The sequence below is a fragment of the Mytilus galloprovincialis genome, chromosome 9 (assembly GCF_965363235.1).
Source record: "Mytilus galloprovincialis chromosome 9, xbMytGall1.hap1.1, whole genome shotgun sequence".
Taxonomy (NCBI): Eukaryota; Metazoa; Mollusca; class Bivalvia; order Mytilida; family Mytilidae; genus Mytilus; species Mytilus galloprovincialis.
Window position 1 is genome coordinate 37100878 of NC_134846.1, and position 19396 is coordinate 37120273.

Sequence of the window (19396 nt, forward strand, 5' to 3'; positions counted from 1 at the left end):
GAAATTTTTGGTGTAGTTTCCATGGCAACATAGTAGTTCCAATGAGTGTCAAAATCATCCAACACCTGTATATAGTGGGCACCTACATTGTATTAAAATATAATGTTTCTGAGTTAAAGCATATCCAAAGAGTTCACCAAAACAAAAAACAGGATTTTTTCACATTTGTTCTGTTTCCATGGAAACGGTAGCAATCTTGAACCATTCCATGCTTACTGCAACTCTTCACATGGGGGTCCTTACTATAGAAGAGTTCCATCAACATTGGTCCATTGGATTTCGAGAAATCACCTGGACAAAATTTGTTGCAAGAAGAAAAATAATAATAAGAAAAAAAAGAAACGTAGAATAACAATACGTCACCCCAACTCCGTTGAGGGTGCCATAATAAGAACTAGATTTGTAATTGCTAGCAATAACGGATGGCACCCTTCCCCCATTGCCAGGCGAGTGGCAGCCATTTTGAAAATTTCAAAGTCAAAGAGCACTTTTACACATGTTTATTAACATTGTTGTAAAATTTCATCTCGTTTGGAGCATTTTGAAATTTTAGAAATTTTTGCTGTTTCCATGGTAACAGTTACCATTTCCAAAATTCCAAAGACAGGTGCAACATTGGTACATGCCATGTTACATATCTGTAAAGTTTCATTGGGATTGATGCTATATTCTTCAAGAAAATGTAGCTTTTTTGTGTTTTCCCATACGGTCAATGTTAAACTTTTGCCCTGTTTCCATGACAATGGCGGCCATTTTAGAACCTCTTGATATTGCATGCACATCTAGGCATAATAAAAACTAGATTTGTAATTGCTAGCAATAACGGATGGCACCCTTCCCCCGATTGCCAGGTGAGCGGCAGCCATTTTGAAAATTCCAAAGTCAAAGAGCGCTTTTACACATGTTTATTAACATTGTTGTAAAATTTCATCTCGTTTGGAGCATTTTGAAATTTTAGAAATTTTTGCTGTTTCCATGGTAACAGTTACCATTTCCAAAATTCCAAAGGCAGATGCAACATTGGTACATGCCATGTTACATATCTGTAAAGTTTCATTGGGATTGATGCTATATTCTTCAAGAAAATGTAGCTTTTATGTGTTTTCCCATACGGTCAATGTTAAACTTTTGTCCTGTTTCCATGACAATGGCGGCCATTTTAGAACCTCTTGATATTGCATGCACATCTAGGCATATCAGATAACACTTCCACAAAGTTTCATCCACTTGGGTCTCATAATGAAGAATTTAGAATTTTGAAAATTTTTCACATTTTTGCAGTTTCCATGGAAACGGCAGCCATCTTGAACCATTCCATGGTGCCTGCAACTCTTCACCTAAGGGTCCTCAATATAATAGAGTTCCATCAACTTTGGTCCTTTGGATTTCGAGAAATCTCCTGGACAAAATGTGTGGAAGAAAAATAATAAAAATAACTAGATTTGCCATTGCAAGCAATAGCGGATGGCACCCTTCCCCTATTGCCAGGCGAGCGGCAGCAATCTAGAAGATTCCAAAGTCAAAGAGTGCATCTACACATTCAAATTATCATTTTTGTAAAGTTCCATTAAGATAGGAGCATTTTGAAATTTGGATATTTTTGCTGTTTCCATGGTTACGGCGGACACTTTGAAAATTCAAACTTCAAAATGCACATCTTCCAATGTTGCTCATCATTACTGTGAAGTTTCATTAAGTTTGGAGCATTTTGATAATTTGGACTATTTTGTTGTTTCCATGGTAACGGCGGCCATTTTAAAAATTCCAACTTCAAAAGTCAACTCTGTTCATGCCAGTGACCATTTATGTGAAGTTTCATCCAGTTTTCAGCATTTTTATTTTTTTTGAAATTTTTGACCTTTTTGCATTGTTTCCATGGTAACAACAGCCATTTTGGAAATTCCAACGCCAAATTCCACATCTTCCAATGTTGCTCATCGCTACTGTGAAGTTTCATTAAGTTTGGAGCATTTTGATATTTTTGAAATTTTTGGTGTTGTTTCCATGGCAACATAGTAGTTCCAATGAGTACCAAAATCATCCAACACCTGTATATAGTGGGCACCTACATTGTATTAAAATATAATGATTCTGAGTTAAAGCATATTCAAACAGTTCACCAAAAACGAAAAACTAGATTTTTTCAAATTTGTTCCGTTTCCATGGTAACGGCAGCCATCTTGAAAGTGCCAATCCCAAAAAGCAAATCTTCATATGGTGGTTAACATTATGGTATAGTTCCATCTTCTTGGGTCCATTCACATTAAAGTTCCAGACTGGACAAAAATGTGTGGAAGAAAAATAATAAAAATACTAGATTTGTAATTGCTAGCAATAACGGATGGCACCCTCGTCCCCCTATTGCCAGGCGAGCGGCAGCCATTTTGAAAATTTCAAAGTCAAAGAACGTTTTCAGACATGTTTATCAACATTGTTGTAAAATTTCATCTCGTTTGGAGCATTTTGAAATTTTTTTAATTTTTGCTGCTTCCATGGTAACAGTTACTATTTCCAAAATTCTAAAGACAGGTGCCACTTTGGGACATGCCACGTAATATATCAATAAAGTTTTAATAGATTTGATCTTATATTCCTTTAGAAAATACAGCTTTAATGTATTTTCCCATTGGGCCAATGTTAAACTTTCGCCTTGTTTCTATGACAATGGCGGCAATTTTGGAATTTCTAAATATTGTCGGTATATCAGGGCATACCAAGGAACATTTCCATAAAGTTTCATCTAGTTGGGTCTTACAATGAAAGAGTTGGAATTTTGATTTTTTTTTACATTTTTACCGTTTCCATGGAAACGGGGGCCATCTTGGACCATTCCATAGCAAGATGCACAACTTCACATGGGGGTCCTTATTATAGTAGAGTTCCATCATCATTGACCCAATAGATTCTGAGAACTAGCGTGGACAAAAAGTGTGGAAGAAGATTAATAAAAATAATAAGAAAAACTAGATTTGTAATTGCTAGCAATAACGGATGGCACCCTCGTCCCCCTATTGCCAGGCGAACGGCAGCCATTTTGAAAATTTCAAAGTCAAAGAGTGCATCTACACATGCAAGTCATCATTTTTGTAAAATTTCATTAAGTTTGGAGCATTTTGAAATTTTGGACAATTTTGCTGTTTCCATGGTTACGGCAGCCATTTTGGAAATTCCAACTTCAAAATTCAACTCCGCACATGTCAGTCACTATTCCTATCAAGTTTCATCCAGTTTGCACCAATTTGAAATTATTTGAAAATTTTGAACATTTGTCCTGCAACCATGGTTACAGTAGATAATTCCAAAATTCTAAAAGCAGACATCTTATTGCCACATGTCATGTTATATATCAATGAAGTTTCATTTACTTTGTTGCAATACTCTCTGAGAAAATGCAGATTTTATGCATTTTTCCATAGGGTCAATGCAAAACTTGGCCCCAGTTTCCATGACAACGGCGGCCATTTTGGATTATCAAAATATTGTTTTGACATCTTAGCGTACCGGGTAACATTTTTATAAAGTTTCATCCAGCTGAGTGTTATAACGAAAGAGTTAGAATTTTTGATATTTTAGCTGTTTCCATGGTAACGGTAGCCATTTTGAAAATTCCAAAGTCAAACTGGAAATCATCACATGTCAGTTAACATTCCTGTGGAGTTTCTTCCAGTTTGGACCACTTTGATTTTTTTCGCATTTGTGCTGTTTCCATGGAAACGGCGGCCATCTTTTACCATTCCATACCAAGGTGCACAACTTTACATGGGGCTCCTCATGATAGTAAAGTTCCATTAAAATTGGTCCATAGGATTCCGAGAAACACGACGGACAAAATGTGTGGAAGAAGAATAAGAAAAATAAGAAAAAAAAGAAACGTAGAATAACAATATGTCACCCCAACTCCGTTGAGGGTGCCATAAAAAGAAACGTAGAATAACAATACGTCACCCCAACTCCGTTGAGGGTGCCATAATAAAAAACAAAAAGAAACGTAGAATAACAATATGTCACCCCAACTCCGTTGAGGGTGCCATAATAATAAGAAAAAAAACTAGATTTGCCATTGCAAGCAATAGCGGATGGCACCCTTTCCCTATTGCCAGGCCAGCGGCAGCCATTTAGATAATTTTGCTGTTCCCATGGTAACGGCGGCCATTTTGAATATTCCAAAGTCAAACCCCCGCTGCAATTTTTGCCCTCCATAATCATATACCATTTAATGTCTCTAGAATAAATTTAACATTGATGTTCTGGAATGTTCTGTGAAAATTCAAAGTTTTGACCTTTTTGCATTGTTTCCATAGTAACAACAGATATTTTGGAAATTCCAACGCCAAATTCCACATCTTCCAATGTTGCTCATCGTCACTGTGAAGTTTCATGAAGTTTGGAGCATTTTGATATTTTTGAAATTTTTGGTGTAGTTTCCATGGCAACATAGTAGGTACAATGAGTGCCAAAATCATCCAACACCTGTATATGGCTGGCACCTACATTGTATCAAAATATAATGTTTCTGAGTTTAAGCATATCAAAACAGTTCACCAAAACAAAAAACAGGATTTTTTCACATTTGTTTCGTTTCCATGGTAACGGCAGCCATCTTGATGATGCCATACCCCACTGCACTATAGAATGTGGTGGTCAACATTATGGTATAGTCCCATCAATATTGTTCAAGCCAATTCTGAGAAATAGTATGGACAAAAAAGTGTGGAAGAATAAATATAATAATAAGCAGAAAAAAAGAATCGAACAATAACAATATGTCACCCCAACTCCGTTGAGGGTGCCATAAAAAGAAACGTAGAATAACAATACGTCACCCCAACTCCGTTGAGGGTGCCATAACTAGATTTGCCATTGCAAGCAATAGCGGATGGCACCCTTCCCCAATTGCCAGGCGAGCGACAGCCATTTTGAAAATTCCAAAGTCAAAGAGTGCATCTTCACATGCAAATCATCATTTTTGTAAAGTTTCATTAAGTTTGGAGCATTTTGAAATTTTTGAAAGGTTTGCTGTTTCCATGGTTACGGCGGCCATTTTGAAAATTCCAACTTCAAAATGCAATTCTGCACATGTCAATTACCATTCCTGTAAAGTTTCATCGAGTTTGCAGCATTTTGATTATTTTGAAATTTTAGACATTTTTGCTGTTTCCATGGCAATAGCAGCTATTTTGAAAATTCCAAGTACTGTTGGTAACTGAGGGCACCACTGCCAACATTTACATAAACTTTCAAGAGGTTGCCTCTTATAACGAAAGATTTAGAATTTTGATTTTTTTTATATTTTTTCAGTTTCCATGGTAACGGCGGCCATTTTTTACCATTCCAATGTCTCTTGCACAACTTAACATGGCTGTTCATATTATGGTACAGTTCCATCAACATTGGTCTGACCAGTTCTGAGAAATAGTATGGACAAAATGTGTGGAAGAATAAAAATAATAATAAAAAGAAAAAAAAGAAACGAACAATAACAAGATGTCACCCCAACTCCGTTGAGGGTGCCATAAAAAAAAAAAGAAACGTAGAATAACAATATGCCACCCCAACTCCGTTGAGGGTGCCATAACAATTAAACAAAATATCACCACATTGAATAATGAACACAGTTAAATAAAAATAGATTTGTTGTAAGGTATACAGTTATAGAGAACGAAAATATATTTTATAAAATTTTCGAAATACTTGAAATACTTAGGATTTTCTACCTCTAGAATAGATAACTATAGATATATGCGACATAACTTTAGGAATTTTGGGTCTTTAACGCTCTTCAACTTTATTTGACCTTTGTTTTTTTTAATTTGAGCTTCCTTGATTAGACTTTAGCTCATCTGGCGTACTCATCTCAATATTGGTATCTATTTTAAAGATGAGTTAAGTAACACATGTTACAGTACAGTTTGAAAAGCCTAATTTCAATGTTACTAAATTGTTTTTATATAGTGTTTGAAATCCGATAAACGGATAATATACACTTAAACCAAGTATTTGAAAACTAAGACAATGCCAACCCACACATAGAGCTATGACCAAAATGAATAAAAGGAAATAAGTAGCCAAAATCCATCAAACATCGGCCAGAGCTTGAGGAAGTGACACTTTAGTTTCTTCATAATGTATTACTCCTAAAAGGACAATTTACAAAAAAGGTATGTTATAAATCATTTTAGTACCAAAACACAGACTTCCTATCTTACGATACCCCCTGGGACACCAGCATCGGAATCAGCCCACCAATATACACACGAAACTAATACTTTATAAATTCAATGCATTCATCCGGAACGCCCAAAATATAATAACTTTTTATTATTCCCATATAACACAAAGACAATTTATCTAAAGTTTAGCACATATTATTATGCAACATACATTCTCTACGTTTGTTACAACCCAAACACAAATTGTAAATAAATATTTTAACTAATTCAAAAAATTGCTACTAGTTTGTTAAATGCTTTTTATTGAATTTAACAAACCGATTTAAATTAAATACGAATATCTCCAAACTTTGTCTTTGATATTAACAATACATTGCAGGATGTTATAATATATTTAATTAAAATAAATGTGTTCCAAATTTGTTATGTATTTAAAGTCATTCTTTATTAGTTTTCTGGTAATAGTTCTTTTTTTATTTTTTAGCAGTTTTTAGTACATAGATAGTTTTTAAAATATATCTTAACGTCAGTTGTGCTAATCTACTGCTCGGGATTGAAAAGGGTGACGATGGAAATCTAAAATAATAAGATACCTTAAAACCGTCACATTTTCAGGATACTTATTCAATCCAGAACCCTCGTCAGTGTTTTTAGTTTATCATCATGATTTTATCTTAACATCTTTTGTTATTTGATAATGTTTGTCTTTTAAAGAAGTAGAGGGACTATAATGCTATAAAATAACCTTATATTTACAGTCATAAAACATAAAACTTAGTGGATTTTCAGCATGTTTTATATCAAATAGATTTTATGATTTAAAAAAAAAAAATTCGTGTAAAGTGTTAAATTACGTCACAAAGGTGAGTGGAAACGACGTCATTATCTTGAATTTAAGCAAAAGAAAATGACATTTTTGTGTTTTAATTTTGACCACAACACTATGCATGCACCTATTTGAAATTTTGATATTTTACCATGTTCGTACAAAATTAAACTTCACTATACAAATATGTTTGGTGCAAGGTTGGAGAGATATTTTATTCAAAGTTTTGTACAGCAAAGCAGGACAATAAAACACGGAAATGTAACTTAACATGATCTTCTTGTTATAAAACGAATTCTACCATTCGAGACAAAAAGTGTACTGGGCTTTATTCAATGCACGGAATTCATCAATGTAAGTATTACTCTAGATCTGCCTTCATCAACAACTCCAAAAACATTATATTTTTTTTTAATTCCAATAAAACACAAAGACAATGTATCTATAGTTATTGCAAATGTTATAATGCAACATATATTCTTCACGTTGGTGACAACCCAAACAGAGCATATAAAAAAGAAGATGTGGTATGATTGCCAATGAGACAACTATCCACAAAAGACCAAAATGACACAGACATTAACAACTATAGGTCACCGTACGGCCTCCAACAATGAACAAAGCCCATACTGCATAGTGAGCTATAAAAGGCCCCGATAAGACAATGTAAAACAATCCAAACGAGAAAACTAAAGGCCTTATTTATGTAAAAAATTAACGAAAAACAAATATGTAACACATAAACAAACGACAACCCCTTTATTACAGACTTCATGCATACATTGTAAATAAACATGTTAACTAATTTAAAGAATCATAACTATTAGTTTGTAAACTAAAATTACGTTCTATGTTTCATATTTTTTCTTACCTTTTGTGATGCTGAAGAATATATTTAAACGAAGAATTATCAAATACATCCCGAACTAGATAAAACCCCTTCACTGATATTGTTTTTGCAGAATTATGAAATTTAAAACCAATTTACAAACAATCAATACATTACAATTAATCATGCGCGTTTGCCGGTATTTGTTGATATATATCAAAGAGGTTATTTACAAACATTAAGTCTATAAATTGAGTGTTGTAGCAACAATATCAAATATGTAAAATTAGTGATTAAAACGGCGTTGTGATATTATGTGTTGTGCTCTGTATGAATAAAAATGTTTGTAATGTTTAATAAATAAGGCGACAATAGCTAATGTTAATATACGTTAATCGACGAAGAAGAGACAAAACGATCACATGACCTCGAAATGGAGATATACCGTCGTGTTTTTCTGCTCACTAGAATCTATAGCTTAAGGAAGTTTGCTTGTCGTGTTTTGAAATTTTTGTCAGATTTTCGAAATCCTCTGGTTCTATTACTTTGAATGCCATAAAAAAGTTTGCCCATTGACCCACAGTTTTCTTTTTATAAATCAATTACATGTATAATTCTAATCCATTTGTAAAAGTCTTATAATTTTTTTCATTTTTTAATAGTTTTTGAGAGCTTAAACCTGCCAATGATAAAGCTATGAAAAACCAAGAAAGAACATTTTCAAGCTAAAATTTCAATGGCTTATATCTCGAAAACAAGCACATTGACCTATACATATTTTTGTTGCCTTTTTGGTCCTCTATCAATGTGTACTAGTGTTATGAAAAGCTTGTTTTTTTTTAAACTGAGTGGCTAACTTCCTTAAGTCATCCAATGTAATTACTCTTTGACTATTCTATAATGATTTTGATATCTTCATGCCACAAACGGTATCAACAGATTGATTTAGACAGTTGACACAATAATTTATCCCTAGTTTTATATACTTTGTAAAATGATATATTACCAGTTTTAGAAAAACATCGAACTCAAATATTGTAACATGTGTAATATACTTTATATTTTTTTAGTATTATGTTTTATTCTGTATCCTTATTTGAATATACATTTGATTACAAGCACATTTTTTTTTATTAAACTCATGCCTGCCGTCATGGGAATCGACACTCAGTTAAAATGTCATATTATGACAGAGATCAGTAAATAATACAAATCAGAAGACATTTATAAGACCGGGACGACATGTCGCTAACGAGTGGTAACCATAACACATGTATCGTATCGGTCAATAATTGGTGAATTATAACCGTACCATTTATGTAGTATCAATATCAAACATTCTTCTTCATAATTCTTTGGAACAGTTTTTGTGTCAGGAATAAACATACCTCTGTTCCTGAAATCCATATAGTGCAAACATGAACTAACATAGATTTTGTCATCAACAAATTGAAACATAACTAAATTTGTAACCTTCGAATGTTTTTTGAATGTATAAATTTTCATACACGTTAATTTTCGATGTAGTCTTTACATAACTTGATACATATTTATTGTGATGTTAAATTCTGACGATTCTACAGCCTGCCGATACTTTGATTTGGTTTTTGGATTTTACTAGATACTACGAGTACTCTGAAATAGACAAATAGACAAATGCATCTACTAGCTATTGATCATCTTTAAAAATACTTATCTGCATTTCGTAAACTTAAGAACTATTGTCTAGTCTTTTGTAAGGAGGAATTTACAAAAGGTCAAATCATTTAAGTTCTCATTAAGTATTTCGTGGAAGGGCACACTGAAATGTTTAGAGGTTGATGACTAACAACCATCGACAACACACACAAACAATTTAAAATTAGTTTTATTTTCAAATAACGCATTTTTTGTATCCACTTGTAAATTCTGTCGTCAAGTACTTTAAGTAAATATTTGATTATTCTAACAAACCTACTCTGTGAATGACTTTTAAAAAAGGTAATTCACATGACCCATATACATATACTGTGAAAGTGCTTTTATTCGTTTCTAAAATTTTTTGTAATTTTAGCAAATGCTATATGTTCGTGGGTTCTTAAATTCGTGGAATTCAGTTATCTAAACAAATAAAAATCGAATGGACAATTTTAAACCACCAGATACGATATTCTTGTAAAAAAATAACTGTTGTTTTTATATTGATTTACTCAACTTTGCAAAATCATCTTCAATTTAAGACTTTGAATATCTAAACAAATAATTGCTTTCGGATATGCTCTGCTTATAAATTGTCTCGATTGAAGGATATTGCAAAGTCCACATCTAGATGTTACATACGCATGATACGTGTCGTGCCTCAGACTGATGCTGTCAGTAAAAAAGAATAATGAACAGTGAGGTGTTCTCCAATTTGGAATTCACTGACATGATTATTAGATAACTATAACGTACAATACCATCAAAGAGCGCCCATGAGATTAACTACAATGAACGGGATAGATGTCAACCACACGAGATGCTGTTACCATTCAAGAAAACACTAACATTTCTATTTATATATTTTCTATTTTAATTTACTTTCACTTTCACTTTCTATTTATATAACGTCACCATAACTACTATTATGTAACTTACACTTCCGGTTAAACCGCTAAACCGCAAGATTCATACCTCACTGTCATATTTCTTTGTATAATTGTCATGATGATGCCTATCTACTAGGCGAAACATGTAGACCCAATAAACAGATACTATGCGGTAAAACATGAGTGTTGTTGTCTTTATTGTCGACATATTCATTTTTTTCAAGATGACTGTGAATACCTAGCGGTATCCACTCATTTTTACCCTACCGCACAATCACCACTCAAGGTGTTGGTTCACTTATATTTTTACTTTTTATTTAGACCCTTTATTTTAATTTTTGCTTTTTTGCTCCTTTTTTAACATGTTTAATACACTATCAGTTTACATCATTAAAAAGCTTGTTAATTTGAAACAGGGTAGCAAACATCCTTAATAACTTAACATCATACCTTGGTAGATTGACTCCTTCTAAGATGGCTGGTATGGAACTTTTTTTTTTAAGATTACTAAGTGATGCACTGCTCAATCTGGTTGCTGCATTCGATCTAAGACTGTCTCTTCTTAATTACAATGGTCTGAAAAAGGAGTCTTTAGTTTTCTATTTTGTGTTTTGTATACTGTTCACTGTTGTTACTTTTGTATACTGTTCACTGTTGTTATTTTTGCATACTGTTCACTGTTTACTGTTGTTATTTTTGTATACTGTTCACTGTTGTTATTTTTGTATACTGTTCGATGTTGTTATTCTTTTGTTCTTTTTGCCATGGCTTTCCCATTTTATTTTTCGACTTATGTGAGTTCAGCTGATGTTCAGAAGTTGTCGTTTGTTGATGTGGTTCATAAGTGATTCTTGGTTCTTGTTGTTCATATAGATTAAACGGTTAGTTTTCCCATTTGAATAGTTTTACACTGGTCATTTTTGGGACCCTGTATAGCTGCTTGCTGTTTGGTGCGAACCAAGGCTTTGTGTTGATGAACGTTCTTTGACCTATATCAAATGGTTTTTCTTTTAGAAATTGTAACTTGGATGGAGAGTTATCTCATTGGCACTCATACCACATCTTTTCTTATATCTATTGAATGTCTCTTTGGTATCTTTCCGGTCTTTTTCAAAATAAAGTAAATTAAGTTAAGTAATATGTTGTATGTAAAATCAATTTTTTCATGAAACACCAGGAAATTATGAAAGATAAACATGACACTCCATTGAAAGAAATAAGCCAATGAGACAACTTTCCATCAAAGTCACAATTTGTAATAGTAAACAATCATAGGTTCAAATATGGCTTTCAGCACTAAGCCTTAGCTCACACCGAATAGCAAGCTTCGAAGGGTCCCACAATGAGTCTTAGTTAAGTGTTATCTTCAATAATTATCTGATGTATTACTTAATACCTAGGTTTTGAATAACATAATCAAGATTATTTAATGTTTATTCTAATGCTCAAAAGGCCTAAAATATTTCACTTTCATATGTCAGATGGAAACTTGGATTTAAAATACAATAATGAAATAAATCATTTGGATAGCATTTATGACAAGGAAAAGTTTTATCATCTTAGTTTTTGTAATGGTCATTGGTTATTGCTTGATAGTGGTCAAGGTGGTACATACATGTCACACTACAGGGAGATAACTCTGTAAAAATCAGTGGAACATTTTAATCACATTTTATTGTTAAGGAAATGTTAGCTTCTCAATTAATGCTCAAAATAAGTGTTTGTCAAACAGCTATATATATGTTACATTTTCTAAATTTAGGCATTTTGTAAAATGACTGAAATTTTTAGGCATTTTCTAAAATGCCTGCATGATTTAGGCATTTTACAAATTGACTGTTTTTTTCAGGCATTTCATAAAATGCCTGAAAAAATTTAAGGCATTTTACAAAATGCCTAAAAGACTAAAACTGAATGGAATGTACTCAAAATTTAACGACTGGAAATATCAAATAGATAATTTTATTCTACCATTACATATAGCATGCAATTTAAACAGTTACAGTTTTATAATTGTAATTAAATCATTTACATTAACACTGAAGATAACAATTATTTGTTGCTACATGTAATGTTTGGATGACATCGACTGTTACACATTTGTCCTGACTTTTTGCAGACAACGTTTAGTGTTACATCTAGTCTTACCACAAGCACTACATCCACGTTTTGTGTAACCCTGACCATCACACAAAGAAACTTTACTGACAGCTTTTCTAAAGGATATTTCATTATCATAATTTACAGATTGAATAGCAATAAAGTAACTGTCAGACAGTTCAAACTGATTCCTGGTGTAAAGTCCAAGTAGTATTCCATCTTTAATTCCCAGGTGAAAACCATGCTCTTTCCAGTAACAACAGCCATAAAATCAACATGGGAAATTGCAACTAACACATTCGCTCCTACATCCACCTCTGTCAAAATTCTTTCTGATAGATTTCTCATCCTGACAGCTTGTTTTGTCATGGAGTCTGATGCAAGCTTTCTTTCATTTCTGATAACCTCTTCATTTGAACACAGATGACAAGTAATAGTATCAGACATGTTTTCTTTTGAACACAGCTCATGTATGTATTGTTGCACAAGTCGAACACTGGATATTCGAAAAACATGGATTTCTACACACGGCACACACATGAACATCTAGTTCTGTTTCCTGAAATTCGGATAGATCAATACTACATTAAGCTGGCTAACCTCGTCATGCTCGTTTGGCTTATCAGAGCTTAACTCATTTGGCTTGTCATTGCTTATCTCATCTGGCTTATCAGAGCTTTGAAGATGCTGAATCAGATCTTCCTCAGTCTGTAAAGACCCAAGAATCTCTTGAGGTAGTGATGATAACAATAGTCCTATCTTACCATCACAGCCAAACATTGTCTTCATATATTTCATATTTACACAATTTACCTGAAATTATTTAACAAACCAGGCAATTTGTGAAATTTAATGAAAATTTCAGGCATTTTACAAAATGTCTAGGTTTTTTTAGGCATTTTGTAAAATGCCTGTCAACTTTAGGCATTTTAGAAAATGCCTAAAAATTCAGTCATTTTAGAAAATGCCTAAATTAAGAAAATGCCTGTAACATATATACATCATGTACATGTATATATGTGATGCTAGATAAAAACTGTTGAGGAAAGGTTACACCTAGCCACTGAAAGTTTTATTTTTGTAAAGCCAAGGTGGTCGAGTGGTCTAGCGCGTTGGATACAGTGCAGGCGATTTGGTGTCACAACATCTCAGTAGCATGAGTTCAAAACCGGTGAAGGGAGAACAAAAACTTTGCGAAAGCAAATTTACAGATCTAACATTCTTAAGTTGATGTTTAGACGAGTTGTACATGTTTATCCAATGAAATTTTTCCCATTAGTGTACATGTGTGGGTTGAAGTTTTTGCAGTTTTTCATATTTTTATTATATTATATTGATGTTAAAATTGGGCTAAGAGAGATAAAGCTTACCTTATCATTATGTTAATATGACCATGATGACTGCCTTTTAAACATTTTTTGATTCGAGCATCACTGATGAGTCTTTTGTAGACGAAACACGCGTCTGGTGTAAATATAAAGTTTTAATCCTGGTATCTATCTATGATGAGTTTATTTACAACCACTGGGTCGATGTCACTACTGGTGGATATTCATTTCCCCGATGGTATCACCAGTCCAGTAGTCAGCACTTCTGTGTTGACTCGACTTATCATTGATATGTTCATAATTATAAATTAACTGTTAACAAAACTTTTGAATTTTTGAAAAACTAAGGCTTTTCTACCTCAGGAATAGATTACCTTAGCTGTTTTTTGCTAAACTTTTAGGAACTTTTGGTCCTCAATGCTCTTTAACTTCATACTTTATTTTGCCTTTTAAAATTTTTTTGATTCGAGCGTCACTGATGTCTTTTGTAGACGAAACGTGTCTGGCGTAAATATAAAATTTTAATCCTGGTATCTATCAATGATGAGTTTATTTGATGTTAAAAAATTAAATGAAATTTAGAAACAGGTTGCTACATGACAATATTCCTAGAAACAATCATATTTTGTAGATGTTGTAAAATGAATGATATTGAAGATGAATACAACTTTGTGTTAACTTGTCCTCCATCTTGAATACTAAGATTTAATATCACCATTGATCATGGCAAAATACACAAAGGCTAAATATTTTGTTACAAGCTGCATCAAAAACTTTACTCAGAAACTATGTAATTATCTTAAGGCTACATGGAAATTAAGATTGCAAATTATCAGTTACGGAAATTAAGTTCGCAAATTATCAGTTATGGAAATTAAGATTGCAAATTATCAGTTATGGAAAATTAAGATTGCAAATTATCAGTAATAGAAATTAAGATTGTGAATTATCAGTTATGGAAAATAATATCCTAAATTATCAGTTATGGAAATTTTGAAGATCGCAAATTATCAGTTAATATGGAAATTAAAATTGCAAATTATTAGTTATGGAAAATTAAGATTGCAAATTATCAGTTATGGAAATTAAGATTGGAAGTTATCAGTTATGGAAATAAAGATAGCAAATTCTCAGTTATAGAAATTAAGATCACAAATTATCAGTTTATCTATTGTACACATGTATGTGTTTTTATAAGTATCTCTGTATTATTTAATTGTTCTCTGTATTCTGTCATATTTGTCATATACCTTAACTTGTTATTTTGCTATATCATTTGTATATCAATGTTCAATTGTTGTTGCTAGTGCAATAAAGATTCATTTATTTATTTATATAACTTCATCATGTTTATTGATGTTGCAATTAAAACAATATTTTTTTCTACTGAGGTGATATTTTGTTTCTCCCAATTAATTTTAATTGCATTCCTATATAGACATAGGGGAAATCAAATACTAGTCTTCATCATATATATAATTGTTTGAAATATCTATGAAGAATAGCACATTTTAAATCATTTATGGAAAAGAAAACTACCGCCTATGACAAATTGTAAAAAAAGTAAAATTTCCATAAATTAAGCAGTCTCCTTTATGTACATCATCAAGAACATAATTGAAACTAAATTCCCTTAAGGTTTTATGCTAATGAATTTTCCTGTAGAACTTATAACAAGATATTGTGTAACAAAAATTAGAGTTTTTTTCAGAAGTATTCAACCAGGCATAATACATGTAATAAAATGCTTTCAAAGCATATTCCTTTATCATGTGGACTCAATTCTCACAATGAAATATTTGGCAAGTTAACTTCCATGAAACTATTTATCACACATTTCCATTCTACCGGCGTTTTGCATTTGCGCCGATTTTTTCTTTCATTTGCGCTGATTTTTTCATTCATTTGCGCTGATTTTTTTTTCATTTGCGCCGATTTTTTTACAAGTAAATAACAGGTAACTTACAGGTGAAATGATATAAGAAGATGTGGTATGAGTGCCAATGAGACAACTCTCAGTCCCAGGATTGTTATTTTCATTTATCATTAAAGACCTCTTCCGTTAGCCAGTTGTACATATGTTATGAATTGTCAATCATAACATGTATATAACTGTTGTCTCCTGCTTAAAATCAAGAAGTAAAAACCTAAGATAAAAGCACTATGTTTATACTAAAATGACGAATTAAAAGTATATGTACAGTCAGGGGACTTACTTAAACAAGTGATTTTCTAAATCACTGATTCAAGTAACATTATTTCCATAAAGGTTGGAAGTTAGAGTCTTTCTTTAATAATCACCTATTTAAGTAGTACAAATTAATCACTAGAAGAAGTGATTTAATATTAGTGTAGCTTTAAATATAGAATACTAATGATCCAGGGACTAATTATGTTTCTAAACATATCAGAACCAACATCTGTGTTGTCTAGCATGTCTAGGATGACCAGGTCATTTCAGGTGATGACCTTGTATTGAATCTAGGATAATGACATAAAAATCACTTGTTTAAGTATCAGACCTCAATTTCCTTCCCAAAAATCACTTCTTTAAGTATCATTCTTTTAATAACCCCCACTTATTTCAACACCCCCGAACAGTGAAAATTTTATCGCGAACAGTAGAATTTTATTACATTTTGTACATAATCTGAAAGATGAAACCTTGAACTTCACAGGAAAAATACTCCCACTGCTGTGAAAAATCTTTTAAGAAAGTATCAGTTCATTATGTAAAGCCATTATTTTAGCATTTTTTCAACTAAAATAGAATTTTCAGGTAAATGATAGCATCAAAGGCATAAAACTTGCTACTTAAAAGAAGCAAAAAGTTCATATTTTTTAATTTTACTAATTAAAAGATGTTATTTAAACCTATGTGTTTAAAATTTTGGAAAAACTACAAAATCCCAATTTGTGACAAAGCCTCGAATTTGCTACTCAAATAAGTGATTTAAAAATCACTTATTTCAGTAAGTCCCCTGACTGATGTACAGCATTCAAATCCATAAAAACGGAATACATTCAAATCATAAATCTGTTCTTGCCGAGTATGTATAGGCAACACATCTAATATATTCCTTTCTTATGATTTCGTCTCTTCTATATTTGGCGTAATTGTCGATAACGAAGGCCATCTTTTCTTTGTCCGGCATACGTACTGGTGGGGGCATTTCTAGAGTTCGCATTTTCTCACAAGGAAGCTCTTAAACCAAGAGTTCCAAATGGTGAAGTTGAAATCATCCCTACGTTAATTTTATGAACGCAATCATGAATTGGTTGACCGTTATGGAATGTGTACTTGTACGTTGTCTAAGAATGTATGACATTTGTCATCAGAAGGACAATGTCAAATGTGAAGCAGTCATCGATTTCATTTAAGGAAAGGAATGGTAACCCGAAACATTGGGATAGCCATTTACCAATTGCAATGTCACTTGATTTGTCTTTATACTCTGTGATCAGTCAATAACTCAATGTAAAAGTATGAATTTACCTGTAACTTACCTGTAAATCCAATTAGGAAAAAATATAATATGGGCGCAAATGAAAAAATGAAATTGGCGCAAATGAAAGAATGAAAATTTTCAAAATCGGCGCAAATGTCATACGCCCTAACCCCCATTCTACATGTACCTGCCCAAGTTAGTTATATTGAACTTGTTAAATAGAAGATAGGATCAATCTTATTGAACTTCGTGTATGATCAATCATATTGAACTATGATGAACCATATTGAACAATGATCAATCATATTGAGCAAATGAACCATATTGAACAATGATCAATCATATTGAGCAAATGAAACTTTTGAAAATAAAAATAAAAATATGAACCACTTAAAAATATTGTTTTTGCCATTCCAAAATTCAACATGTTTTGAAAATTACCGATGTCATAACATATTTGAACCACTAAGTAAAACAAAATCAGTGGCAGATTCAGAAATTTCAAAAAGAGGGGCAGTGCACTGCCTGCCTGAGAGGGGCCCACTCTAGTCATGCCTCAGTGATTCCCTATATAATGACCCAAATTTTTCCTACAAAAAGGGGGAGGCCCCCTGCCCACCTCCTCTGTATCTGCCTGTCAGAAGTTAAAAAATAATATTATTGTGAGACAAATTTCCAGCATTATTTAGTCGTGTCACTGAGCCATGAAATGAGGTTGAGGTCAAGTGAAAAACTGTCTGACAGGCATGAGGACCTTCCAAGGTGGCACATACCAAATATAGCTATCACATTACTCATAACAAGAGAAAAATTAAAAATACTAAAAATCTAAACTTTTTTTTCAAGTAGTCACTGAACCATGAAAATGAGGTCAAGGATAATGGACATATGACAGACAGAACTTCATAACAAAAGGCATTGTATAATATACAAAGTATGATGGATCAAGGTTTCTAACTTCTAAAGTATTAAGTTTTTTTAAGAAGTTTGTTAACGCCACTATTGCTGCTGCTGGATCAGATCACTATCCGAAGGTCAAGCTTTCTGTGATAGAAGTCCCAGCAAGACTTGACAAAAATTACATCCTATACATCATGTACATATATATATATAAACTTGTCAGATAAATAAATATATATAAAACAGTCTATTATCTGAACTTGGATTTATTTTTAATTATGGAATTTGCATAATTTCTTGAGCTTGAAAGTTTTATTAAATTCCATGTTGATTTGGTATTATCATGTTTTGAGCGGTTCATATAAATTTCCATACAATGTATTTTGTATAGATAGTGTTGTGCGCAGCAAAGTACATTCTATTAAAAATGAACTTTCTTCTTTGTAATACACTGAATAAAAAGTGTTGTGCACAGCACAGAACATTAGAGTACAGAATAAACATGGAATTTATTAAAAATTTCAAGCACAAGAAATTATGTAAATTCCATAATTAAAAGTTAAAATAATAGACTGTTATATATAGATTCTACCACGAGTGCATCAAGCATGATGTGATATTTCTCCACTCGAGACAGTTTAAAAAATGTGTGAGATAATAACAAAATAAATAACTGCACACAAGTTCCTTTAGTTGTTTACACACTTGTTCTTGTGGAAAGTTGTTCTCATTGGTAAACCTACCCCATGAACACCTCCTTATTTTTATATGTAACCAGCATGCCCCAAGGCATTTTATGCATTTTAATTTGATATTACCTCAGAGACTGATTCTGAATCCCGTACAAATGTCCACTTTCTGACAGTAGTTTCTCGTTTCCTAAAAAAATAAGAATATATAAATGTTTTTAAACAAGAGTGCATACTGAAAGTCATGCCTGATTTACTGATAATAATTGAATTCACGTTGAAAGCCTTAAAAACTAGATGTGTCAAAACGACACGAATGGCCCTGTCTCTAGTCTAAAAGTTGAAAAACTACAATTTCAACAACACTTATAGACATAAAGATGATGGTTGTCTCACATATCAAAAAGCAACTCAAAATTTGAAGGCGTATAGAAAAAAAGGCTGTATAATTGTGATTTTCAAACTCGTAAACCTAACTTAAACTTTATCTACATGTATAACTCATCATGGGTAACTCACATACCAAAAATCAGCCCAA

The 19396-nt window shown here is 32.5% G+C and overlaps 1 protein-coding gene across 1 annotated transcript in view; it reads right to left on the minus strand.

The window, feature by feature from the left end:
- LOC143044940 (uncharacterized) overlaps positions 1 to 19396 on the minus strand; it is a 99794-nt gene that overhangs the window by 73796 nt on the left and 6602 nt on the right. The window contains exon 2 of the mRNA XM_076217203.1: positions 18988 to 19048. Within this exon, the coding sequence (XP_076073318.1) occupies positions 18988 to 19048 (61 nt within the window). The remainder of the gene's footprint in view (positions 1 to 18987; positions 19049 to 19396) is intronic.